This window comes from Punica granatum, chromosome 3 (genome assembly GCF_007655135.1).
Source record: "Punica granatum isolate Tunisia-2019 chromosome 3, ASM765513v2, whole genome shotgun sequence".
Lineage (NCBI taxonomy): Eukaryota > Viridiplantae > Streptophyta > Magnoliopsida > Myrtales > Lythraceae > Punica > Punica granatum.
The window spans coordinates 11,236,990-11,259,003 of NC_045129.1; the positions used below are offsets into that span (position 1 = coordinate 11,236,990).

The following is a 22,014-nucleotide window of genomic DNA, read 5'->3' on the forward strand; positions in this document are numbered from 1 at the left end:
TATAAACCACGAGTTCAATGTTCACGATGCCCTCAAGCATCGGCAAAGAGAAAATTACAAATCGGGTAAATCGGTTGTCCTCCCAGTCGAGGCATGATTGTACCCTATTTACATATTGGGGTCAATCAGGGCGGTTTATCCAATCTCACACAGGAAGCAACAAACAGTTTTGACATTAACGGCTTGGAAGATATGACCGCCCATTAAGGGATACAACTCCTCTATATTGATTATTGACCAAGCAAATTGTTATTTCCATAATCATAAAAATCAAAGTAGAGCTGATGCCGATCTAAATCAAAACAGTAGAAAAATTCTGGAAAATTTCTTATCTGGGATGAGCTGCTCACTACCTCAAGATCATCTCAGCTTCATATGCAACTGCTGAATGAAGTGGGACAAGGAGGAGAGGGTATGTCTACGGTGCCTTCGAGCATCAACAGAACCTTCCTCATCGACGGGCGAAGCGAAGGCTCTTCAAGGGTGCACCAAATAGCAACCTTAACCATCCCATCGAGCTGTCCCCCGTCTACACCCTCTTCTTCATCAACTAACCTATGCAGCTCGCCCGCCTGGAAGCAGTCGTAGACCCAGTTCTCAAGGATCATCTCTTCTTCAGGAAGGCTCTGGTCCATGTTCCTCCGGCTGCATATGATCTCCAGCAGTACAATCCCGAAGCTGTAGACATCGGCCTTTGTCGTGATGGGCAGGTTCTTGTGCCATTCTGGCGCGACGTAGCCCCTCGTCCCTCGGATCCCTGTGAAGGTGTTGGTCTGATCTGGCTTCAGCAGCTTCGACAGCCCGAAGTCCGATATCTTCGCTCGTCGGTTTTCATCGATGAGTATGTTTCCAGGCTTTATGTCACAGTGGATAATCTGCGTCTCACACTCCTCGTGGAGGTAGAGCAGACCCCGGGCTATGTTTCGCACTATTCCCATCTTCTCTTCCCAACAGAGAAGCTTCTTAGGAGCAAAGAGAAGATCAGCAAGCGACCCGTTGCTCATGTACTCGTATACCAGAAGCCTGTTGGATGTGTCGAGGCTATAACCGAGAAAGCGGACGAGGTTCCGATGATGGGTCCTCCCAATGATTTTCATCTCTGTGCGGAACTCTCTTTCCCCGTCAGTGGACACTCGTTCAAGTCTCTTAACGGCAATAGCTTGTCCAGTTGACATGGTTCCTCTATAAACTATTCCAAAGGCTCCTTTCCCGATCACTTCTCTAAAATCTCCGGTCACTTGTTTGAGCTCATCGTACGTAAATGACCTAGGTGCAACATCCTCGATCATCCTGCCAGTCCCGACCTTCGGAATGGTTTTGTACAACCCAACACGGTTCCTGTAAAGAAGGATCCCGCAGGCTGTGATAATTACTACTGTAACTGCAATAAAAATGAGACTGACTACTAAAATGTCCATGCGAATGCGTTCTTTTCTTCGTCCTTCAGGCCTCTGTGGGTCGCTCCTAGTCCTATTACCGGATGTCGTTTGTCCTACCTTGACAAAGACTGCATTTGATGATCCAAGGTTCCTTCTACCATATCTTAAAGGGAGCCTCTGTTTACTGCAGGACCCGGCTTCGTAAAATGCAGCTTCGCAGTTGCAGTCCTGCAGACACTCCGTTCGACAATCACTCTCGGATGGCACAGCCACAACCGAGTAGGAATTATCGTCTGCCCATACAGTGTTGTAGACCACCGAAATGTTGTAACTGGCAGGTGCATTGATCGCCGTGCAGCTCTCTGGCGTAAAACTCCTCTGGCAGCCTGATTTATCATTCCCACTTTGCACAAAGTCGAACCCTGGGAGGCATTGGCATCTAGCAACTTGGTCAAAGTTGATGCAGAAGGCATTGAAGCCACATAAGCCCGTGGGGGCGCACTTGTCAGCTGTCGTCAACCACACAGTCGACCAGTTTCCTTTCTCTGTCGTGTTATAAGAGTACAATCGGAAAATCCCATCGGGATCGATTCGTGCACGATATACTATATTAGGCGTTGCCAATCCTCGTTCAGTAAGGTTTTTCAGATATGTACCCGTGCCATTCATGAGGTAGAGAAGGCCATCGCCCGCAAGATTGAGCGTGACGGTGTCCCCTGCTCCAACAGTGCTAGTTGCCCAGTAAGCATTACCAACGGCGACAACAGCATTCGGGTACATGACAAGATTTCCATCAAGTTGCATCCTTATTCGGAAGATCCCAGTTGACGGGTCGACATCTGAAGCTGCTGAATGCAGCTGTTGTCCCGGCGGGAGGCGCTGCCCTTCTAAAAGGGTGTCGGTTGGGTAATCGAAGCTTTGCCATGTTATGTTTTGCTGAGAGTTGTAGAGGACAAAGTTTCCCGAGTCGAGCATGGAGGCAGAGACTGCGGTCTCGTTTGGGTTGGCAATGACCGTATCCAAGGTTGATTGCAGGATGAGCCCCCCATCAGCGGTGAAATGAAGGGTGGAATAGCTCGGGACAGGAGGGTCATCCCGACGGGCCATCCAGACGAGGGTCTTCTGTGGGATGCCGGCCATGAAGATGCCGATGGAATAGCCGCCGGGTCTTGGATAGAAACCGAAGGCGTATATCCCAGAGGGAGAGAGCCAGTAGGAGTTGTTTAGGGTGGCCGGGGACAGAGAAGTATCTGCTAGTTCCACGGGGCGCAACGGAAGCGAAAAAGGAACAAAAATTCAAAATTTCCTACCCGTGAAACTAATTCCAAGACCTACTAGAAGAATAAGAGTAAATAAAAACGTACCTGGAATATTTAAAGTTGTCGACCGAGCGTCCCACGCGTGACGCCTCTACTGGAATCCACACCGACTTTGTCGACGAGTCTTCGAGATCGGCGGTGCTAGCGACCAACACTCGAAAGAAACACCGATGCGACACCCGAAATTTTCAGACTAATGGACCTAATTTGAGTTGAACAATTCAACCCAAATTATATATATTTTATATGCACACATATATGCACGTACATATATATATTAGCATATATATATAATATGTGTGCGCTTTTATATATAAGCATATATATATAATCATGCTTACTGCCCCTTTTTATAAGCAATATGGGGGGGTGAAGATGAAATCCCAACCGATGTGGGATTTAGGGAATTAAGGTTCCCTTATGACATGTGTCCTTACACATGTTAATCCACATAAAAGCCATGTGTCACCATATTAATCGTGCATCAATTTGGTCCATTTAATCTAATAAATCGAGTCTAATTAATCGACAAATTTAATCTCATTAAATATCCAATTAATTAGTCGCACCATAAATCATCTAATCTCTATTAGATGATTTTATTGTTTCAAAATATCTCGTCAATTTAGTCGTAGTGTGTGACCCTGTAGGTTCCCAATTACGTTGACAGTAATATCAAAATCTCTATTTCAATATTACAAACAGTGAGTGGCATCTAGCAATGCATCACTGTTACTCAAGTAATCGGAAAGTCAATTTCTCGACGAACCTTGTGACCTCCGTTACCGTGTAATATAATCCCTTTGTCCTCTATATCTCTATTGAGCCCAAGGCATGGTCGATGACATCCTTGTATGGCTCAATATCTCTTTTTCTTGGTTTACCGGGTAAGTCTATCAGAACAAATGAGCTCGATATCATTATATCGACTCATTTGGGTATGCATACACTTTTAGACTTAACCACCAAGTGGCCGTGAGATATCGCTCCCGTTTCGTAGGAGGGACAAATCCTATCTTGATCACTCACATTCCTCTCCATGCTCTGTGGTATACCCAATAACTGTCTTTATAACCATCCTGTTACAGTGGCGTTTGACAGTATCAAAGTATATGACATTACATGTAGGAATCTATGGTGACCTCAAGTCAAAGGACCATTACACTATAGTCACTTTGAGATATGCTAATGACAGTCACGTAACAACCCATGTAGCAATCTCATGGCGGATCAGTCCTATACACATTACTCTTAATGTATACATGTGGTGTGATTTGATATCTCCATATCCATGACCTATGAGATTTGATCATCAATCAACACTTACACTAATCTAACCGTATTATCGTTGTCCTAATTAACGATAATACTTTGACTATGGACATTTAGGAATAATGTTCAGTAATTATAGGATCTCACAATCAAGTCACACTTGATGCCTATTGAACCTACTATTCCAAGGACATTATTGTGTAAAATCATATTTAGCGCAATCTACACAATAACAGATATGCCTCGTAATATAATGAAATACATGTCATATTACAGAACTGATGATAGATTGCATCCAGGGCATACACCAATTCCCAACAATCTCCCACTTGCACTAGAGCCAATCTGGCATCTGTCTAATGCCAATAGATCTAGTGTGAGCCTCGTGCTTGCGCTGCACAAGAGGCTTCGTAAGTGGATCTGCAGATTCTCATCTGTTGGTATTCTGCATATCTTCACATCTCCTCTGTCAATAATCTCGCGAATGAGATGGAAGCGCCTGAGTATATGTTTGGATCGTTGGTGAGACATGGGTTCCTTAGCTTGCGCAATGGCTCCATTGTTGTCACAATAGAGATCCACTGGGTTTGCGATGCTAGGAACCACAGCAAGTTCTGTTATGAACTTCTTGATCCAAACGGCCTCTTTTGCAGCGTTAGAGGCAGCAATATACTCGGCCTCTGTGGTAGAGTCGGCTACTGTCTCCTGTTTGGAACTCTTCCAACTCACAGCACCTCCATTCAGGCAGAACACATACCCTGACTGCGATCTACTGTCGTCCTTATCGGTCTGGAAGCTAGCATCGGTGTAACCTCTTACAACGAGCTCTTCTTCGCTTCCATATACCAAAAACATCTCCTTAGTCCTTCGTAAGTACTTAAGGATGTTCTTTACTGCAATCCAGTGTCTTTCACCTGGATCTGATTGGTATCGACTCGTCATACTCAAAGCATACGAGACATCTGATCGAGTGCATAACATAGCATACATGATAGATCCAATAGCTGACGCATATGGAATCCTATTCATTCTGTCCCTCTCCTCTCGAGTAGAAGGACTCTGAGCCTTCGAAAGGCTTATGCCATGTAACATAGGCAGCGACCCTTTCTTAGAATCCTGCATGCTAAAGCGCCGAAGCACTTTATCTATGTATGCACTCTGACTTAGGCCAAGCAGTCTCTTGGATCTATCTCTATAGATCCTAATACCTAGCACGTAGGTAGCTTCGCCTAAGTCCTTCATAGAGAAACACCTTCCCAACCAAGTCTTCACAGACTGTAGGGAAGGAATGTCATTCCCAATCAGAAGTATGTCGTCTACATACAACACCAGGAAGATTACTACGCTCCCACTAACCTTCTTGTAAACACAGGGTTCATCTTCATTCTTGATGAAACCAAACTCTTTGATTGCATCATCAAAACGAAGATTCCAGCTCCTAGAAGCTTGCTTCAGTCCATAAATAGACCGTTGTAGCTTACAAACCTTTCCGGCACAATGTGGATCGACAAAACCCTCAGGTTGTGTCATAAACACATCCTCGAGGAGCTTCCCGTTCAGGAAAGCAGTTTTGACATCCATTTGCCAGATCTCATAATCATAATAAGCTGCAATTGCAAGCAAGATCCTGATGGATTTAAGCATAGCTACCGGGGAAAAAGTTTCATCATAGTCAACACCATGAACTTGTCTGAAACCTTTTGCCACAAGTCGGCCCTTAAAGGTAATCACATTACCGTCCATGTCAGTCTTCTTCTTGAAGACCCACTTACACCCAATGGGTTTTGCCCCTTCAGGTGGATCAACCAAAGTCCATACTTGGTTAGTGTACATGGACTCCATCTCAGATCTCATGGCCTCCAGCCATTTATCAGAGTCTGGGCCTATTACGGCTTCCGCATAGGTTGTAGGCTCATCATTATCTATGAGCAATACGTCATTGTCTTGAGTCACGAGAAATCCATATCTCTCGGGCTCATGGCGTATCCTACTAGACCTACGAGGCTCCTGTGTCACCTGTGTAGAAGATTGTGCCACAACAACTTGTGGTACTTGTTCTGCAACATCGCCCGTCGATTGGTCAATGTCATTTTGTGGTAGAACTTCCCCAAGTTCTAATTTCCTCCCACTAGTTCCTTTGGAGAGAAACTCTTTCTCAAGGAATACCGCAGTTCGAGCGACAAACACTTTGTCCTCGATGGGATTATAGAAATAGTATCCTCGAGTTTCCTTAGGATACCCCACGAAGTAACATTTGTCCGATTTAGGGCCAAGCTTATCCGAAGACAATCTCTTCACATAAGCTTCGCAACCCCATATCTTTAGAAAAGACATCTTGGGACGTTTCCCATACCACATCTCATATGGTGTCCTTTCAACTGATTTCGACGGAGCATTGTTTAATATGAGAGTAGCTGTCTGTAGAGCATATCCCCAGAAGGAGTCAGGTAAGTTTGCATGACTCATCAAAGATCGAACCATATCTAATAAAGTTCGATTCCTCCTCTCAGCTACACCATTCCATTGTGGTGTTCCAGGTGGAGTCAGTTGAGATAAAATCCCACACTGTTTAAGATAGTCAGCGAACTCATAGCTCAAATATTCACCTCCTCGATCTGATCGAAGAACTTTAATGCTCTTACCCAACTGATTCTCCACTTCATTCTTAAATTCTTTGAACTTTTCAAAGGATTCAGATTTGTGTTTCATCAAAAACACATATCCAAATCTACTGAAATCATCAGTAAATGTAATGAAGTAGAGATACCCACCTCTAGCAAGCTTGTTCACTGGTCCACATACATCGGTATGTATGAGAGCCAAAAGATCACTAGCTCGCTCACCTTTTCCGGTAAAAGGGGCCTTAGTCATTTTCCCCATTAAGCAAGGTTCGCATGTCTCGATCGATTCTAAATCAAACGAGTCCAGTAATCCATCCTTATGGAGTCTAGAGATGCGATTCTCGCTAATATGGCCTAAACGACAATGCCAGAGGTAAGTCGGGTTCGAATCATTAGATTTGAGCCGTTTGGTTTCCACATTATAAATAGGCGTATCTAGATCAAGAACATACAGACCATTACTTAAATGTGCACTGCCATAATATACATCATTCATGTACATAGAACAACACTTGTTCTTTATAGTGAAACAAAATCCCTTCTTGTCCAAACAAGAAACAGATATTATGTTTCTACTAATAGCAGGTACATAATAACAGTCGTTAAGATCTAATACAAGCCCAGTAGGTAAAACTAGGTGATAAGTCCCTACAGTTAATGTAGCAACTCTTGCTCCATTTCCAACTCGTAGGTCCACCTCGCCCTTTGTCAACGATCTACTGTCCTTTAGGTCCTGCATATTTCCACAAATATGAGTACCACATCCGGTATCTAATACCCAAGATGTAGAAGTAGTAGATACATTAATCTCTATAACATGGATACCTGAAGTGGAAGTCTCACTTCCCTTCTTCTTCTTCAACTCTTCCAGGTATATCTTACAATTCTGCTTCCAATGTCCAGTGTTGCCACAATGGAAGCAGTAATCATTCTTCGCCACCTTGGCTTTAGGCTTCAACGCACCCAAGTCAAAATTGGATGCACCTTTAGCCTTCTTGCCTTTACTCTTGCTCTTGCCCTTTCTTTTGGTCCCTTGGACCATTAGAACGGACGTCCCCTTGCTGATATCATGCTCAGCTGTTCTCAACATGCTAAGCAGTTCAGGCAATGGTTTATTGTAGTCATTCATATTATAGCTCATAATGAACTGACTATAACTGCTGGGCAGCGACTGTAGGACTAAATCTGTGGCCAACTCTTGACCAAGAGGAAATCCCAGTCTTCCCAGAGTCTCAACGTACCCAATCATCTTGAGTACATGAAGACCCACCGGGCTACCCTCAGTCAACCTTGCCTGAAAAGGTGCTTTAGAGATCTCGAATCTCTCATGTCGGGCCTGCTCTTGATAGAGCTGCCTGAGATGCACGATCATATCGTACGCCTTCATGTTCTCGTGTTGCTTCTGAAGCTCCGAGTCCATGGTGACTAACATGAGACATCCGACGTTTACGGCATCATCATGATGCTTACTATAAGCATCTTTCTCAGCTTGGGGGGCATCGTCAGGCGGTGGCGCAAGAAGAGGTTGCTCTAAGACATATAGCTTCTTTTCTTGGGTGAGAACAATTCTCAAGTTTCGATACCAACCAAGGAAATTATTCCCTGACAGTTTGTCCTTATCAAGGACGGATCGCAAACAGAAAGTACTAGAAGTGCTCCCTGCCATGGTAACTACCATAGAAATATACAAAATAAGTATTATGACACAACAATATTTAATGAGGACTTTATAAATATTGCTCCCACTATTTATATCAAATCAATGACCCTCAACATTGATTCAGAGAATATCATTCACATAGTAGCTCAAGATCCATATCTCACCAAGCTCTGAGTCAGCGAGGGCTGATTCACCCAAAACTGGCTATTTAGGTAGGGAACTCACTTTCCCAATTGCATCACATGCAACTCTTGATTAGTTGAGTGAATAACTCCTTATTCAAATCTATCTTATAGATCGATGCCCAACTACATGCCTCTGAACTCCTAATCCTATTAGGCTTGCTCAGTTAAGTCCGACCCACTGGTAAACACAACGTCTTACTAGGATAGATAAGGGCATCCTGCGAAGGCAAGGTCTACACACTCATCGATCTTGGTCTTGACGAGCGTTACACGGTGGAAGGATATGGACTTAATATTTTGAGGGATTTGATTAACATTTAATCGATCTCACTATACACTATTATGTAACTATTACATAATAGTCCACACGTATAACTATTATACTAACACAACTAGGACATAGTCCATGTCTAACAGTCATGCATCGCAAATATCAAACATAATCATACCAGTACCAAGCATAAAATCATATTTTATGCTATTATCTACTCAGATTCTAACTAGCTAGGCTCTGATACCAATTGCTAGTTCCACGGGGCGCAACGGAAGCGAAAAAGGAACAGAAATTCAAAATTTCCTACCCGTGAAACTAATTCCAAGACCTACTAGAAGAATAAGAGTAAATAAAAACGTACCTGGAATATTTAAAGTTGTCGACCGAGCGTCCCACGCGTGACGCCTCTACTGGAATCCACACCGACTTTGTCGACGAGTCTTCGAGATCGGCAGTGCTAGCGACCAACACTCGAAAGAAACACCGATGCGACACCCGAAATTTTCAGACTAATGGACCTAATTTGAGTTGAACAATTCAACCCAAATTATATATATTTTATATGCACACATATATGCACGTACATATATATATTAGCATATATATATAATATGTGTGCGCTTTTATATATAAGCATATATATATAATCATGCTTACTGCCCCTTTTTATAAGCAATATGGGGGGGGGTGAAGATGAAATCCCAACCGATGTGGGATTTAGGGAATTAAGGTTCCCTTATGACATGTGTCCTTACACATGTTAATCCACATAAAAGCCATGTGTCACCATATTAATCGTGCATCAATTTGGTCCATTTAATATAATAAATCGAGTCTAATTAATCGACAAATTTAATCTCATTAAATATCCAATTAATTAGTCGCACCATAAATCATCTAATCTCTATTAGATGATTTTATTGTTTCAAAATATCTCGTCAATTTAGTCGTAGTGTGTGACCCTGTAGGTTCCCAATTACGTTGACAGTAATATCAAAATCTCTATTTCAATATTACAAACAGTGAGTGGCATCTAGCAATGCATCACTGTTACTCAAGTAATCGGAAAGTCAATTTCTCGACGAACCTTGTGACCTCCGTTACCGTGTAATATAATCCCTTTGTCCTCTATATCTCTATTGAGCCCAAGGCATGGTCGATGACATCCTTGTATGGCTCAATATCTCTTTTTCTTGGTTTACCGGGTAAGTCTATCAGAACAAATGAGCTCGATATCATTATATCGACTCATTTGGGTATGCATACACTTTTAGACTTAACCACCAAGTGGCCGTGAGATATCGCTCCCGTTTCGTAGGAGGGACAAATCCTATCTTGATCACTCACATTCCTCTCCATGCTCTGTGGTATACCCAATAACTGTCTTTATAACCATCCTGTTACAGTGGCGTTTGACAGTATCAAAGTATATGACATTACATGTAGGAATCTATGGTGACCTCAAGTCAAAGGACCATTACACTATAGTCACTTTGAGATATGCTTATGACAGTCACGTAACAACCCATGTAGCAATCTCATGGCGGATCAGTCCTATACACATTACTCTTAATGTATACATGTGGTGTGATTTGATATCTCCATATCCATGACCTATGAGATTTGATCATCAATCAACACTTACACTAATCTAACCGTATTATCGTTGTCCTAATTAACGATAATACTTTGACTATGGACATTTAGGAATAATGTTCAGTAATTATAGGATCTCACAATCAAGTCACACTTGATGCCTATTGAACCTACTATTCCAAGGACATTATTGTGTAAAATCATATTTAGCGCAATCTACACAATAACAGATATGCCTCGTAATATAATGAAATACATGTCATATTACAGAACTGATGATAGATTGCATATAGGGCATACACCAATTCCCAACAGTATCCGGCTGTATGGTTGAGTTCCTCTGGGAGGCTGCTAAAGGGAACAACAATAATGCAGTGTGAAGAGGAAGAAGAAGAACAAGAAGAAAGGAGAGAGCCGCCATGGGAATGACCAGAAATGTACGTTCTTCTTTTCTCTTCCCTCTCAATATATATTCATTATATGGTGGATGGGAGAGATGTCCCCGTCAAGAAATTGAATAAATAAATAAATAAATAACGCAAAAGGAGGTTTCCTGGAACGGGATAAGTTGACGAGGAACTTGTCGTGCCTTTTTTATTTCGTTTAGTAACGTCTTTGGTGTAATCAAAAGTGATTGCACATATAATTGAAGTAATTACTTAGGTGTTTAGTAAATTACTAACAAATAAAATAAATTACACTTATTTCAAAGTAAATTATGCAAATTTTAAGGCAAGTTATACAAATTTTAAAGTCATTTACATCATTTTTAAAGAGTTTTTCTTAACTTTTTGGTAAAGTATCTATTTTTTGCTTAACATTTTGATAATTTTCTCGATTGTATGGTGTAATTATTTTGATTGATTGTGCCTTAGAATCCCCCGGGCTGTCTACTTATCCAAATCATGAAGTAATGATCATAATTTCTGGAGAATTACAAAATTAATTAGTGTTTCATTAGGGAGGACGAGAGAAAATGCTCCTTATTTAGTGTATATTTTATATTTTTTCACACTAAACATAATTACTTTGGACCCTTTTAGATTCTTTTCAATCTAATCTGAATAATTTTTTTCACACTATACACAAAATTTCAAAAAACACTAATGAAAAATCACGATCTGATCCCTTTATTATAAAAAAAATGTTATTTTCATTCACAATTATTATTGTGCCAAGTGTAATACTGAACCAAACCAGTGAAGCAAATCGGTTTAACTGAAATACATTCCGGTGGAAGCACAATATCATGTTTACTTGCTAAGTATGCCCCGATTTACTTGCAATTAGGCCGCAACACATGAGAAAAGTTCCTCATCAGTAGGCTTTTTCAGCACTTAATAATGTTTCTCTTTCTCTTCCAAATTTTCGACCATCTTAAAAGGTCCTCCAATTTTTACTCACCTGCATAGGGAAAAGAGAAAATGTCTAACCAATTCTCATTCCATCATCTCTCTCACTCCCTTACTTTTCCCATCAAATGAATTTTTCTCTTGTCAAATGGAAGCAGAGGCATGGATCCAGCACCTGAAAGCTCTTTACTGAGCAAACTGAAGAGAGGAAGAGATTTAAGTATAAACTTTGCAGAGGTGAAATTGGAGGAATCTTCATCTCATCTATTCACTTCAATCGTCCATGTACATTTACTGTAAAGCAGCAAAAGACTTCCCAAAGATAAAATATCTACTTCCCTAAGATAAGAATACAAAATGAGCAACTATCTACGCTAATTAATTTACATGATAGCTTTACATAATATCCACCATCCCGACAAATATGTCAATATTAAGCAACACAAAAGTTTTTCTGTGTTTGTTGGGGACGGTAGTGCTTAAGCGTCAGGAGAAGGGAAAAATGTCCCCTGTATCAAGCAAAAGAAATTTCATCTTTTACTAAGGTAGAATATGAGATCTGTGCCAATAAGATTTTCTCTATACATATATATCATATATATATATATGTACTTTTTTTTTCTTTAGGATCATTTAGTAGCAGATACAAGTAATCATTCTCGTCCTTATCAAAAAATAGTTTCTCATTGATCATCACGTGCATAGTGCACAAAAAATATTTATTGTTCATATGCTTGCTGTGATGATGCTTGTAAGATGTGTATATCAGCGTTGAGTAAATCATGTATAAGTGTTTATGTAATCACGAAGTTGTAATGCTCTTGTTCACCTGCTTTTTTCTCTTAATTTCAATAGCTAGTAGTGATAGGATGAAAGTACGTTATCCAAATTGATTGCCCAAGTGCAGGGTTCATTAATCAAGTCAATAACCTGTTGCGGCAGAAAATTATCTCTTGAACTGGGAATAACCTGTCAATCAAGATCGCTGCAGGCAGCTTAAGCCAAAATATTAAAAAAATTATAAAATAATAATAATAAAAAGAAGAAGATTATTGGCATAAGTAACCTTCCGTTTTTCAATTTTTTGCTTCGATCCGGTTCATTTAGAGGTACTGATCAATTAATGCAGCTGATTCCACGAGTGATTTATGGTCGATGACACGGCACTTCCATTGGTCTATGCGTGATGGGCTAATTTGTAATGTTATTGAAAGTTTGAATAATGAAAATAGGAAAATAAAGAATGGAAATACTTTAAAAAATTATGTATAATGGACGAATCATATTAAACGATGGGATATAAGGGCTCATATTGATTTTGTACAATGTAAAAAAATCAAAATTATGCATCGAAAATTTTTTTTTTGGTATGAGCCATGGTATTCGGAAGCTCAGTTGGACCTCGATTAATTCAGTCGAACCTGATCAATTCACTAAGGGTTAAAATTCTCCTAGCGTGAATTATTTGTATTCACAAGGAATCGAATCCGAAACTTTACTTAAATAGAATAAGCATTGAATCGTTTGAATCGATTCACTCTGGTATGCACGTTAGAATTTGGGCGAGAGAAATGACTTTTATGTGATTATTCTGGCATTCTCTTTCCAAATTGATATCATAGTCAAAAGTCTTCCTTGTCTTGTATTAGGAAAAAAGAAAAGTCTTCCTTTCTCCACCGAAAAAAGAAAGGTCTTCCTTCACCGAAAAAAAAATAAAAGAAAAGTCTTCCTTGTCCCAAAAATCAAAAAAGAATGAGGAAGAAGCCGTAATATTTTTCTGTTTTCTATTTCTTTGTTTTTTGAATACATGATATTACGACGTATTAGCTAAAATTAATCCTCATTTGAACATCTGTTTGATTATAGCCATGAAATATTCTATTGTCATTGTGTTTTGAATTCTGCATTACTGGGTAAAGTTGGCCCAATATTGTTCTATGTTCTAGCAAAGTGGATACATTTTAATAGTTCCAATAAGCTCCTACAGCCTCTAATAAGCTTCGGTGGCCTGAAGTCGCGAAGAGAAGCTAAATCCAGGGTCACGATCCCAGTTTATATAGTATATATTCATTATATGTTGTGTCGTGTGTATTATCCAAAATTTAAGAACAGACTACGCACTCAGCTTATAAGAAATTAGGAATTAATGATCATAATCACTGGGAAAAGTACGTATAACTAATTAGAGTTTAATCAGGGAGGAGAAAGGGACTGGACCGGTCAGTCATTTTCCAAATTTATTATGACTAAGTGGTCGTTCGTTCATTATGTGGGCTGACTGACTCAGTCAAAGTCAGCAAATATCTCTTTTTATTTTTCTTGCACCAATTGGTAAAACTACTTTCTTTTTTTTTAATCCTAATATTTAAAAGTCTAATTGGATATCGACTAATTCAGTCAAATATGATCGGTTCACTAAGAAGTAAAATTATGCTAGCATGAATTTAAACTTCTTTCTTTTTCTTGATTACTAGACTCTACCAGCCCCGTTCTGCTCGACAAGTGCAACAGCTTTGAAAGATAGAAAAAAATTAAGGATGAGAAAAGTACAAAAGTAAGCTGGAAATATATATATATATATATATATATATATATGAAGAACAAAGCTCGTATGACAGAAGGTGAGATGGGAGGTGAAATGAAGAGAGAAAAACGAAAATGTTGAGGCATGAGAGAATAGAAAGAGGAAGAATAATGTCAAATGTAGTATATTATCTTTTAAGTTTTAACTCCTCTCATTAGTTTCAAATCCTAATAAATTTTAGGGTTGCGTTTGGTTTTATAGTAGAATTTTAAAATCAGATTTTGATTTTGATTTTGAGTGGTATAAATGGGGCTCACCCTTTGACTTTGTATGTATTATGTTGTTTTGTTGTGGAAAAAAGTGGTATAAATGGGGCCCACTCTTTGACTTTGTATGAGTTATTTTGTTTTATAGTGGGTAGAGTTAACTTAGAATTGTGATTCTAAAATATCATCTTGAAACCAAACAGGCCCTAGGGTTTTAGGTACTTTCGACTTTTGAGACCCCTTATAAATAAGGATACAAAATCATATGCTTAAATAATAATATAATATAAGATATATATATATATATATATCTATTTTTTCTGAAAATCAATAAATAGATACTATTTATGTTCGAGTATCCATTTGTCCCTAACCCAAGATGATTCCTCTAGTTTTTTAAGCATTGCAAAGTCCGCCCACTGATTGGGCAACTTACTCATTGCATTACACTTCATCACTACTTTTATTAATTTATTTAGATTTAGATAATCCATTGATGAACTTCAAACTATCAATTAAAAAAAAAGTCACAAATATCTTTTTTTTAAGATCACGGGTACCCTCAACTTAGTGGTTGAAAATTGATTTAATTCGAGCGACTGCTTGACTAGCCACGAGTTGCTTTATCGAATCTTTGCACTGCAAGTGAAATTTGCCTTAATGAGAGCTTAATTTGTCGTGGAACATTATCTTCGTAATTGGTGGCTTTTGATGCGTCACAGAACAAGTTACAGAATTATCAGTAATATAGATTATATTACAAAATAAAAATATTTCGCTAAAGTTAAATTCAACAAAAAAAAAAAGTTCGGCGCATAACCTTCAAATCGATGATAATTAATTGGCATTGCCTTGTTTAGTAATTCGAAGCCGTCGAAAATTGCCCTCTATGTAACACGTGAGAGAAATAATAATAATAATAATAATAAAACAAAAAACAAACGCAATGACAATTTTTGGGAGAAATTGAAGATTACTGCACTTATAAATTATCCGTCTTCAACGACCTTCCAAGACCCCACTCATGATTTTTACAAACTGACCTCAAACTAACACTTTTATTACAAATTGGACCCTTATTCCTCACATTTAACAACTTGTTCTCTGATTCCTAAAATGTCAAGTCTTCCCTTCTTAAAAAACCTTGTCACAAGGTTTTTTTCTTTTTCTTTTTGGGGTGAATTCGAGGCCGAAGTCCTAGCTAGTCACAAGGTTTATTTGTGGAATTCGAGCTGTAAACTATACAAGGATTCCTATGTAGAATTGCGAGGATGCTCCAAACAATAGATCGAGATTGGAGTAGCGGTTAGATACCTATCTAACGTGTTAATCTTACATTGTACTTGTCCAATAATAGGCTTTTCGAGGGTATGGTTAGTGAGTACTGAACATCATCACATCACATCATACGCATTTTGCATCCTAATAAATTTTGGATGTATCTAAAGGGCTAAACCCATAGCAAGACTTATTCTATTGTCCCATTGTCTTCAAATACAAAAGACTAAGACTATATTTGTGGTCCGGACCCTTTTAGGTTGTGTTTAATTTTATAATTGAGTAGAGTTGAGTTTTGATTTTAATTGATTTATAATGATTGAATTATTGAATTATGATAAGAAGTGTGAAAAAATAATGAATAGTTGAGAGAAAGTGATGATTGTGTTGTTGAATTGTGGAAAAAGTAATGAGACAGTAATGATTGTATTGTTGAATTATGAAGAAAGTAATGAATAGTTGAGAGAATTTAGTATTAAAATTGAATTGAATAGTTAAAAAAATTGAAGAAAAAGGAAAAAGTAATAATTGTGTTGTTGAATTAAAGATAAATTGAGTTAAATGTAGTAGAGTTAAAAAAATTTCTGAAACCAAATAAAACTTCATGGTACGTTTGGTTTTAGAGTTAAAGTAACTTTGATTTTGATTGTGAAAAAAAAGACAAATGATTGTGTAGTGTGTTGAGTTAAAGTTAAAGTTAAAATTTTTGTGATTTTAACGGCGAAACCAAACGGAGCCTCAATGTTTCTTCCATTTAAAGCTTTTAGGGCCCTCGTTTTCTTCTTTTTCAAATCATACTGCTCATTTCAAGTAGAGATTCCCGTAAAATATCTCTAAGACTCCAATGATTCATCGAATGATGAGCCTTGAATGGCAAAATCTCCGTACAATTCAAGCATCGTATGGATGTAACTGTTTAATAGTCAATCAATAAATAGCCTCCTCAAATATTAGTTTGGTACACACAGACACAGGTAAATTTAACCTTAAATTTCGATCAGACTGCGATATATATTGAGGTAGTTTGGGTTCTTTTCACTTCCATACAAGATTCCGTAATCTTCTTAAAGGAACTAAATGAGTTTCTAATCTTATTGCTTCGACTTGCTCCAATCTACTTCAACTTTGATCCTGCTTCGATGCTTTTGTAGTTAAACATGGAGGGTGCGTTTGGATTCAGAGTTAAAGTAACTTTAATTTTGATTTTGATTTTGATTGTGGAAAAGGACGAATGAGATGTGATTATAAATTTGACTTGGGAAACGTGTGTTTTTGTTGTGTAGTGTGTTGAGTTAAAGTTAAACTTAAAATTTTTAACTTGGGAAATGTGTGTTTTTGTTGTGTAGTATGTTGAGTTAAAATTAAACTTAAACTTAAAATTAAGTGTTTGGGAATTCAAACAGGGTCGGAATGTCCCCGTCTAGTTATTGCGTTTGATGAGATAAATATCTAGGAAGCAGCACGCACAAGAATAATGCAGTGATGGAAATGTTAATGCAGTGATGAAAATGTTGGATATATGGATTCGATGCATTTTTTAGAGAGAAATTATGTGTTGTCCAATAGAAAGGGCCCTGCTCACTTGGTCCGGAAAAGTTGCTCCTCTTCTTGAAATTTTGTGATAGAATTTCGTTGGTAGGCCATCTGAAATAATTCTTGCCAATACACTAGACATGATACACAAAGTCGGCTTGGACTAGCTTGGTAAAGATGACATAGCCAGCTGCGTGTCCGAGACACCTGACTATTATACCTAAACAACACTAGACCGGACATACAAATGATTTGCTTGAACTGGCTCTCAAGTGGACATAAAAACTGCGTTGAGCCTATGACACCCGACTTCTGGTCTAGGCAACCTGAACCTGGTTGTTAAGGCTCTATTTGAGGTGATCTTCGAGCATAAATCGAGATCCCATTAAATTGAACTTACATTTCATTATGGAACAAACCAAAAAACCCGCCATTGGCGTGATATGACAATCATGATAGAGTATTGGAGGCATGGCACCTACAACTAATGGGTTGCCCAATATAGGGCACTGTAATAACGTAATTTATCATGTAGCGGATATATAGTAAATCAATTACAATTTTATTTTTTTGTTAAAATTTAAATCTAGAATATTTATAAAATCTATAGATCATTATTTGATTTAAAATTTTATGGCATTTCATGAAATTGCCTAACTTTTTTTCATGTAGTAAGGAAGATCTATAATGTAATAAGTTGCACCATACAATCAAAGTAAATTACTAAAATTTCCAATAAGGTAATAAGTTACTTGAACTTTTAATAAATTACTAAGAGAGAAAGTAAGTTGCATAAATTTCAAAATAAATTACACATATTTTGAAATAAATTATTCAACTCAACTCAACTCCACTCCACTTATCTTCAATTCAACAACACAATTATTACTTTTTTCCTTTTTTAAAATTTTTTTAACCATTCAATTCAATTTTTAATATTAACTTCTCTCAACTATTCACTACTTTTTTCACAATTCAACAACACAATCATTATTTTATCTCAACTATTCATTATTTTTCACACTTTTTCTCATAATTCAACAATACAATCATTACAAATAAATTATAACTAAAATTCAACTCAACTCTAATACCAAGCACACTCTTAATTTTTACTCACATTTTTAATAATTTACTTGATGGTATAGTATAATCAATGAAATCGGTTGCACCATAGAATTCCCCGGAAGAAGTCAAACCTGCTTCTATGTTGATATTGTATTGCTTTTTTTCCCCGCCTAACTATCTATGTTGATATTGTATTACTTTTTTGGTTTGAAAGAACGATGAATCTAAAAATCGATTCTCTTATAGGTTTGTGCATTTACTTCGACCTACGGATTCTTTTTTTCATTGATTTTTTTTATTATCCAGTTCAGCAATCTTAATTTCATTTGATAATATAAAAATAATCCCCTTATATCTTTCTATTGTTATTTTCATTTTCACAGACATTTTCATTTCCTTTCAAATTCAGAAGAAGTAATTTGATTGGTACGATTGATGAATTAATTTCATTATACTTTATCAGCCAATAACTATGAACAAAAATTACCAAGCAAGAGTTATAATTATAGCTAGGGTCAGTCGATAAATTGCATGTATTCTATTTGCATATTTTAGCTTCGTTACGACCGTATTAAGGTTACATGGCTACCTGAAAGTGTATTTCTTTGAATGGATACTAAACAGGTGATTGCAGTGCAGTGTCCTTAAAATTTCGGTGGAAATTTTACATTTTCTTTGCATTTGAAATATTGGAATTATGTAATAAAAAAAAGAAGAATTATTAGAATTACTCGCCGAATATGGAAATATTACAGAAATGATCTTATAAATTTATCCTTTTTTGTTATCAAGTTTTCTACGTTTCATTTTGGCTTTTCCAATCCTAAACGTTTGCTCTGTTAGATATTTATAGTCCAAATCGTGACTGACCATTAATTGGTGCTGATGTGGACACAAACGGCGTTGAATCTTTTCCATTTGTATTTAAAATGCCTACGTGAAAATTAAAAGAATACTAGCGATGGTCCTAAACATTTTTCATTTTTTGAACTTGAGTCCTATAAGTTCAACTTTGCAAAAACAATCCTAAATCATTTCAAAAAGTTATAGTTTTGGTCAATTCTGTACCAGCTAGTAACGGGCAACGATGTAGATGTGGACTTAACGCTGTGAAAGAGGTTACGGCTGGCCGTTAATATGGTAAATGTGGATCAATCATCTTATAGATTTTTAAAAAATAAAAAATCTAAAAAATGAATAAAATTAACCAAATTTAAATAAATAAATAAATAATTAATTTTTGAAAAGAATTTAAAAATATTTAAAAAGTTTTTAAAATTTAAAAGTTTTATAACATAGAAGAAAATCTACATTAAATTAGAATATTTAAAAATCAATTAAATTTACAAAAAAAATCAGAAAATTTTTTCAAAATAAGAAAATTCAGAAAAAGCAAAATAAAAGTTCAAAGTTATTATAGAAAAAGTTCATAAAAAGTTAAAATGGTTAATAACAAAAAAAAAGTACAAACTTTTCACATTTTAACAATTTTAGTACGAACTTTTTTTCTTAAACTAAAAAAGCACAAACTTTTAATTTGATAACAATTCTAACACGACGTCAAATTTTTTGTTAATTTAGATGGAATCGATGCCACAGAAGGTGCCTGCGACCCCAATCGAGGGGTGATGGCTGAGGTCGTGGCTCCACCTACCGGAATAGGGAGAATCCCCAATTTGAGGGTTCTCTCAATTTCGAGGGGTGGGGGCTTCGATACCGACTACTATCTCCCTATTTGGGGTCACCGGCGCCCTCCCCCCAATTGGGGTTATCGGCGCCCTCTGTGGCCCAGATTCTTTCCAAATTAACAGAAAATCTGTCGCAGTGCTAGAATTATTATCAAATCGAAAGTTTGTGCATTTTTAAATTAACGGAAAAAGTTCGTGCGAAAATTGTTAAAACGTGCAAAGTTTGTGCTTTTTTTATTACTAACCCAAGTTAAAATATAATTTTTTTAGAATAAATTAAATAAAAAATAGAAAGTTAATCAAGTTCCTCTTGTCTCTTTGTTTCGAGCAAAGAAACATAAAAGGGAAAGGCCGGATCGGAGGACCTCTTCAAGCCACTCCTCCTTCCCGACGAGGTTGTTGGAGGCTTTAGAGCCCCCGATGACATTGCCAGGAGGTAGGGGTGGCCGAAAGGGGGAACCCAGCCCCCAATCCGATCCGATCATTCCCTCTTCTTCTCTTCGAAAGAGAGAGATGGGCAGGAGTGAAGCATTAGAAAGGAAGGCTATTTCGGCAAGAGCCTCCAATGACCTCACCGTAGGAAGCGGTGGTTGGAAGATCCCCCTATTTGATATCTTGGTAATTACCCGATCCCTTCTCATTCTTCGATGAGTTTGGAAATTATCTTCAACTTTTTTTTTGTTTTGTATAGTTATTTTTTAATAATAATTTCTTATTTATTATTTTCCTGGGTTTATATTTTTTGTTTAATTTTTCTCAATCTTTTAAATTTTTTTTGACTTTCTGTAATTCTTTTAAAATTTTTTAAAATTTTTTAAAATTTTTTCTGTATTTTATTATTTTTTAAAAAATTATTTAAATTTATTAAATTTATGTATTTTTCTGAACTTTTCTTCTATTATTCTAAAACTTTTAAATTATTTAATTTTTAAAAATTTGAAAAAATATATATTTTTGATTTTTTCTACTTTTTATTTAATTATGGTAATTTTATTTGATTTTTAAATTTTATTTTCTAATTTTTCTGCTTTTTAAAATGTTTAAGAATTTTATGAAGTGCCATGCGATGGTTGGTCCACATGTGCCATGTTAACTATCAGTTGTAAGCTTTTTCATGGCGTTAAGTCCACGTCATCGTCCGTTAACGGCAACTTACGGAATGAATCGAAACTATCAATTTTTGAAACGATTTAGGACTGTTTTTTACAAAATTGAACTTATAGGACTCAAATTCATCAAAATGAAAAACTTTTAGCACAATCTCTGTAATTCTTTAAATCTCCTCCTAGGCATTTTAAATACATGTGGAAAACATTTAACGCCGTTTACGTTCACGTCAACAATGGTTAACAATCAGTTGCGATTTAGACCATAAGTGTCTAACGGAACAAACATTTAGGACTGAAAAGGCCAAAATTAAATTTATAAGACTCAATGTCAAAAAATGGCACTTATAAGACCGTTTCTGTGATTCTTTCCACTTAATATTATATACATATTAGAATTAGAGTATTCGTATATAAAAAAGTTAACCAGCCGTCTCCTCAGTTTTAGAGACCATATCGATGGGCTTGATAAGGGCCTAGTAGATAAGAGGATGGAGGTCCGGCCTACATAGGAAGAGATATACTTACGCGGTTTATTTTTTATTTTTTTAAAAACATCAATTTATGAAACGGCTTGACTAGCCGACTCTAGTGCGAGCAATATAAACCACGAGTTCAATGTTCACAATGGCCTCAAGCATCGGCAAAGCCTTTCCTCATACTCGGATGGAGTGATAGCATCGGCAACATTTAATTTTAAGCATTATGGGTATGAATACATCATTTAGGATCATGAGGAGAAAGAGCAGCCCAGAACGAAATAGAAATCCTCGCAGTTGACTTGCCAAAAACATCGTCTATTTCATTATATTATACAATCAAAGAAGAACTGATCCATTCACCCAAGGGGGGGCCCAAGGGGGGGGGGGGGGGGGGGGGGGGGGGGGGGGGGG

At 37.3% G+C, this 22,014-nt stretch overlaps 1 protein-coding gene across 1 annotated transcript in view; it reads right to left on the bottom strand.

Moving 5' to 3' along the window:
- LOC116200376 (G-type lectin S-receptor-like serine/threonine-protein kinase LECRK3) overlaps nucleotides 1–22,014 on the bottom strand; it is a 27,249-nt gene continuing 5,235 nt past the window's right edge. Inside the window, exon 3 of the mRNA XM_031531225.1 lies at nucleotides 1–2,629. Coding sequence (XP_031387085.1) covers nucleotides 372–2,629 — 2,258 coding nt within the window. The 3' untranslated portion in view covers nucleotides 1–371. The remainder of the gene's footprint in view (nucleotides 2,630–22,014) is intronic.